This window comes from Stenella coeruleoalba, assembly GCF_951394435.1.
Source record: "Stenella coeruleoalba genome assembly, chromosome: 19".
Taxonomy (NCBI): Eukaryota; Metazoa; Chordata; class Mammalia; order Artiodactyla; family Delphinidae; genus Stenella; species Stenella coeruleoalba.
Genome location: NC_137165.1, coordinates 59,391,394 through 59,397,924, shown reverse-complemented (window position 1 = coordinate 59,397,924; position 6,531 = coordinate 59,391,394). Strand labels below are relative to the sequence as shown.

The window sequence follows — 6,531 nt, the reverse complement described above, 5'->3', positions numbered from 1 at the left end:
TATTGACGCCTTTGCTTTCACAAGTCTCTTTCTCCCACTATAAATATATGCTCACTACTGAAAATCTGGAAATAGAGAGAAGTGAATTTTTTAAATTTTGATAATAGCTGATCTGGGAAAAGAAGTGTGAGTGACTGGGGAGGTAGGACGGAAAAGGGCGGACTGGGGCCACCAGCGCTGCTTGCCTGGGCAACTATGACGCTGTCTAAGGGGGTGGTGCTCTCTCCTGACCCCTTACCTGGCCAAACTCCAATTCACTCCTCCCACTGCGACAGGAGCCATTTTTTGTTTTAACTCCACATCTGGACATTTTACTCTTCTGCTTCGAGGGCTTCTGTTGTCTACCAGGCTCTTGGGAAAAAGCCCGTCTGTAATGAGTGCTGCAAGACCCCTCAGGTGCACCCCACCTGTCGCCCCCTTCTTCACTATGCCCCTGCCACACCGGCCCCCTTTCCATTCCTAGAACAACCCAAGCCTCCTTCTGTCCCAGGGCTGTCACGTGTGGACAAAACTCTTCTTCATTTACTTTTTTTTTTTTTTTTTTTGAAGAAAGTAGAGTTTATTAGTGGCCATAGGTGGGGAGGGGGCGCCAAGGCTCTCACGAGTGCAGGGCCCGCCATTTGTCCAGGGGGCCACGATTAGGGATGTACTTGACCCCACAGCCATCAGGAATGAGCCGCTTTTCTGCCACCATGTTTTCAAACTCATCCGCATTAAACTTAGTAAATCCCCACTTCTTGGAGATGTGGATCTTCTGGCGGCCAGGGAACTTGAACTTGGCCCTGCGGAGGGCCTCAATCACATGCTCCTTGTTCTGCAGCTTGGTGCGGATGGACATTATGACCTGGCCAATGTGGACCCTGGCCACTGTGCCCTGGGGCTTTCCAAAGGCACCACGCATACCCGTCTGGAGCCTATCAGCTCCAGCACAGGACAACATCTTGTTGATGCGGATGACGTGGAAGGGGTGGAGCCGCACTCGGATGTGAAAACCATCTTTGCCGCAGCTTTTCACCATGTACTTGTTGGCACAGATACGGGCAGCCTCCAGGGCTTCAGAGGAGAGCTGCTCACATTCATCCGACACCACGTGGCCACAGAGTGGGAACGCATCCACTTCTGCCTTCTTCCGCCCCAGGTCAAAGATGCGGATCTCAGCATCAGGGACGCCTCGGCAGAAGCGAGACTTGGGGTATGGCTTGTTCTTGCAATACCGGTAACAGCGGGCGGGGCGGCGGCCCATGGCGACAGCAAGATCTTCAGTGGCTGCAACGAAACATACAAGATCGAAAGAGCAGTCGAAGACAGGCCTTGGACTAGAGGAGAGAAACGGCGAGGGCACCGCACGAGCCACGACCGCCGACTACTCACCGCGCCGAAGGGAAAGAGCTCCATTTACTTTTGCACCTGGCTCACTTCTCATGTTTGGGGTTCCAGCCAAAACGTCACTTCCTCAGCCGAAAACCTTCCCTGACTTCCTCCCCAGACTGGGTTAGGTCCTTCAACTCTGCCTCTTCTTGGTCAACTTTCCACAACTATAATTCTTTTCACTTGTAAAAGGAAAAGGTTGGATTTGCACACCCAACTTTCTTTTTTTCTTTTTTTAAGGGAATTTCTTTATTTTTATTATTTATTTATTTATGGCTGCGTTGGGTCTTCGTTTCTGTGCGAGGGCTTTCTCTAGTTGCGGCGAGCGGGGGCCACTCTTCAGCGCGATGCGCGGGCCTCTCACTATTGCGGCCTCTCTTGTTGCGGAGCACAGGCTCCAGACGCGCAGGCTCAGTAGTTGTGGCTCACAGGCCCAGTTACTCCGCGGCATGTGGGATCTTCCCAGACCAGGGCTCGAACCCATGTCCCCTGCATTGGCAGGCAGACTCTCAACCACTGCGCCACCAGGCAAGGCCCCCACACCCAACTTTCATAGTAGTGTCAGTCACAGTAGCCCAAAGGTGGAAACAACCCAAACGTCCATCAGTGGATGAATGGGTCAATAAAATGTAATACGTGCATATAATGGAATATTATTCAGCCTTCAAAAGGAAGAAAATCTGGCACGTGCTCCAACATGGTTCATCATTATGTGAGTCTCTCGGTACCGTCTGTCTGTCTTCCTAACCGACCCTCAGCCCCATGAGGGCAGGGACCTGGTTCTCTTATCCACATTGCTATTTCCAGCACTTGGGGTAGAGGAGGCTTTTAGTCAGTATGTGAGAGAAGGAGATGCAGAAAGACTCACAGAGAACAGAAATGAGGGACCCCGGGGCCCAGGAGTCTCCGTTTCTGTCTCTTCAGCTCTCATAGGCCCTGCTGTCCATTGATTTTGCTGCCTGTGCTTGGATGCACGGACATGTCATTGCAATCACTTTACATGAGGTGGCACAGGGCCTTTCTGTTCCTGGAGTGCCGGAACCCCCCCGGAAACCTTCCAGATGATAATGATAATGACAACAAAACTCATAGGGCCAAGCGATCGTGAGCCCGGCGCTGGTGTGTTTTTTAAAGACAATCTTCATGTCAACTGGATACCCTGCCCACCGTTCAGGGGAGAACCTAGAGGCCCCGTGAGGCCTGGCACAGAACTAGGAAGTAGCAGAGGTAGGATTCCGGCCTAGCAGTGCAGCACCAAAGTCCACAGCCTAACTGCTATACTGCATTGCAATGCCCCCCCCCCCCCCCCCCCGCCCCGTGAAGTGTGGTGTAAATGTCTGTGGAATAAAGATGCAGGAGGCAAGGCGTAGCTGAACGGAGAAGGCTCCTCTCCCCTCCGGGCTGCTGCTCCCCGGCCCCCCCCCCCCCGCGCCTTCCCATCCAGGCGGCATCTCTTTTGCGTTGCCCACCCTGAGGAGCCCTGCCCTGGACCAGGTGGGAGATCCTGTCTCGCTGTGGCTTCCGCGGGCCCGTTTGACCCTCAGACGAAGCTCAGGTCTCCAACTTAGCCCCTATCAGAAAGAAAAGTGTTATTTCCACGTCCTTCCAACTGTGACTTTCCCAAGTCAGGGATTTTCCAGTTCCCACCCGGCTGCCTTCGGGCTCTGACTTTCCTGGGAAGAGCCCCTCTGGAAGGGCTCAGGAAGCTGACTGATGCAGGAGAGCGAAGGAAATGAAAGCAGAGGCACCTGCGAGGATTCCGTTCCACATCCACCAGTTTCACTTTCTTTCTTTAGACGCGGAGTTCCAGCCCCCGCCTCCCTCGCCCTTACTTCTCTTTGCTCCCCGTGTGGATCTCAGCACGGCTTCTCTCTCTCCTCCCGTTCCTGCCCTCTTCTCCCCGCCTCTCCACCCCTTCTCTCCTTCCCCAGTGACAGTAGTGAGCACCTTGACCTTGGAAGCAGCAGTCCTACCCTTTGGTCTCCTTTCTCTTCTTGGGTAGGCAGCTTTTCCAGGATCAACGCCAAGGCTGCCCTGCAGACACCAAACTTTTTTCTCTTTTTCGATCCAAACTCAGAAGTTATCTTCCGCGGTGACTGCTAGCATCCCGTACCTCCGGGAGGAAGCCGGCGCCCCCTCGTGGCCGGCCCGGGATCTGCGCTAGTTTTCCAGCCATTGGTGCTCCCTCACCCTCCCGAACACACAGTTCTTTGGTCATTTCAGGCGGCCGGCTTTGTCCTGGGCACTCGTCGAACCAGTTGCCTAGCTGAACTGGTTTGCTCCTCCTCGGCCTGAATCCCCGCCCGCACGTCCACATCTTTGACCGTTGCTGCGGGCCCGAAGCCCCCTGCGCCCCGGTCGGAGCCACGCTTCCTTCCTCTTCGCTGGGGCTGGCTCGTGCCTGCATGTGACACACAGCTTCCGGGGAACCCTGGCCCCTCTGGGACAGCGTCCCGAGACCCCGCATCCTGCCTCGGCATCGCACACTCTCCACCCGCGCCCCCATGGGACCCCCTTCCTTAAACAAACTGGCTTCCGCCCCCCAGAACTCCACACTGAAAGGCAGCGGCCCTCGAGGGGCCACTCCCTAGGGGCTCCCCACCTGCCCGGCCCAGCCCGGCCCAGAGGCCCCTCCTAGCTCCGCCGGACACGCCCGCGCTCAGACGTACAGGCCCCTCTCCTCGGGGGCGCGCGCCACCCAGCTCCGCCTCTTTCCAGCCACGCAGGTACCAGGCATGGCCGCCAGGTGTCTTCCCTGTGTCCAGCCTCTTGTGCTCAGGCCCCTGGGTGACCCATCGCACTTCTCCACCTCACAGACCCCCAAGGACCCCTGCTGCCCCTTCGTTCCGGCCACCCCCCACCCCCTAGAGCCACACCCTGGACCTTGTCCTCACCCAGAAATGTGCAGCCTCCAAATACTGGATTCCAGCTTCTGGCCCTGCGAGCCGGCTTCCGGGCCCTCCGGCTCTCCCTCCCTCGCTCCCCTCTCCAGGCCCGGAAAGGCCAGGGCACGCCCCGCCCAGGCCCTCGGGACACCGGGCCCCGGCGGCCACGCTACCCACCTCCTTCACAGGGCCCCAGGTCAGCAGGTGAACTGACTTCTCAGAGCCTCGTGGGCCCTGCCGCCACAGACGCGCCTGCACATCCCCCAGGCGAGCGGAAACCTACATGCAAGAGCGTAAGGGAAGCCGAGGAAAGCCCGGCTGTGACCCCCGTCAGCCTTGTCACCGAGGCTGCCAGCTCACTTGAGGCCTCAAACTACATGTCCCCCCTTGAACTTGGCGGATCCCTCTGCCACCCTTCCCCGCGCTAGCGCTCTTCCCCAGTGCCCGACCAGACCTCCACCACCGTTTCTGTAGGCAACGCGGCTGGAGGATTCTGCCAGAGGGTAAGGGGCCATTTCTCCTGTTCAAGGCCCACCTCCAGCTGTGTGTGCTCTTTTTCTTTTAAATGAATTTTTATTGGAGTAGAGTTGATTTACAATGTTGCGTCAGTTTCTGCTCTACAGCACAGTGAATCAGCTATGCCTGTACATATATACCCACTCTCTTTTAGATTCTATTCCCATATAGGTCATGTGTGTGCACTTGGGTCTGTTTCCTGCTATCTCCTTCTTGACCCTGCTCCATCCTGTCTCTCTGTCTCTGTCCCTGTCTCCCTGTCCCCTTCTCCCTTGGCTACTGGGCTTGCCAAGAATAGCCTGGTGAGACCAGTGATATGAGTCCAATTGTGTCCCCAAAGAAGTTATGCCCAAGGGCTTCCCTGGTGGCACAGTGGTTAAGAATCCGCCCGCCAACGCAGGGGACACGGGTTCAAGCGCTGGTCCAGGAAGATCCCACATGCCGCGGAGCAACTAAGCCCGTGCGCCACAACTACTGAGCCCACGTGCCACAACTACTGAAGCCTGCGCGCCTAGAGCCCGTGCTCCCAACGAGAGAAGCCACTGCAGTGAGAAGCCTGTGCACTGCAACGAAGAGTAGCTAGCCCCTGCTCGCCGCAACTAGAGAAGAAAAAAAAAGCTCGTGCGCAGCAACGAACACCTAACATAGCCAAAAATAAATAAAATTAATTAATTTTTTAAAAAAGAATCACATTGAGCATATTAAAAAAAAAAAAGATATGCCCAAGTCCTGACACCCACTACTTGAGAATGTGACCTTATTAGGAAACACGGTCTGTACAGAGAAAATCAAATTAAAATGAGGTCAGATGGACCCTAACCCAATATGACTGGCGTCTTTATAAAAAGGGGAAATTTGGACGGAAGGAAGACGATGGCCATGGGAGCGGAGTGATGCATGTACAAGCAAGGGGTGCCCAGAGTGCTGGCAAACACCAGATGCTGGAAGAAGCAAAGAAGGATCCTCCCCTAGAGCCGTCAGAGAGGGCGTGGCCCTGGCCGCACTTGAATTAGGACGCGGAGCCCCCAGAATGGAGACAGTGCATTTCCATTGTTTGAAGTCAGCCAGTGTTGGTACTTTGTTACAGCAGCAGCCCTGGGAAGGTCAGACAGCTGGGGAGGCGATGCCACGGTCAAGACCATCAGGTAAAGGTTCAGGATGCTCTAGTGGGCTCGTCACACTATTTCCCAAGGGTGACTCACAGCTCCCTGGAGAGAAGCAGGCTGGGACTCAAGGGCCTGGGCTTTCTTTTCCTTTCTTCTGTGTTTCCAGGAAGCCCTTGGAACAGATGTAGAAACAGCTCTTTCCATCCAGCCTGGCATCTTGCTTCCAGAGGCAAGAGGCTGGGCAGACCAGCAGGTTAACATTTAAGCAGGCCTGAGCATGATGCTCTCATGTGAAAACTGGGGCCTGGCAACTGGCCTCCTCCCAATCCCAATTCCCCATCCCCCATCCCCCCACCATCTCCCCATCGCCCCTCCCCCCCAGGCCTTGAAAGAGGTCTGAATTATATATTCAGTCAGTACTCGTCGCTCGCTGTTAGCACTCGGGAAGCAGGGACCCTGTCGTATTCATCTTTCTGGTCTGGGGCTCTGCTCCTAGGAGGAGCTCCCAGGTGTTTGGTAAAATGAATTTGTGAAGCAGTTGTGGAGTCATCCGTCAGGTCCACGTTGGAGCAACAGGACACAGAGGACCTTTACTCGGGGGAGGGTTTCCAGCCCCCTGTTCTATCAGGCTCCTGCCAGCAGCCCCTGGCAGTAGC

At 55.7% G+C, this 6,531-nt stretch overlaps 1 protein-coding gene across 1 annotated transcript; it reads right to left on the bottom strand.

The window, feature by feature from the left end:
* Nucleotides 1–515: 515 nt before the first annotated feature.
* On the bottom strand, nucleotides 516–1,407 carry LOC307177040 (large ribosomal subunit protein uL16). Its single transcript, XM_079903727.1, has one exon. It carries the CDS (start codon nucleotides 1,241–1,243, stop codon nucleotides 599–601), a length of 645 nt encoding a protein of 214 aa, XP_079759853.1. The 5' UTR covers nucleotides 1,244–1,407; the 3' UTR covers nucleotides 516–598.
* Nucleotides 1,408–6,531: the final 5,124 nt, after the last annotated feature.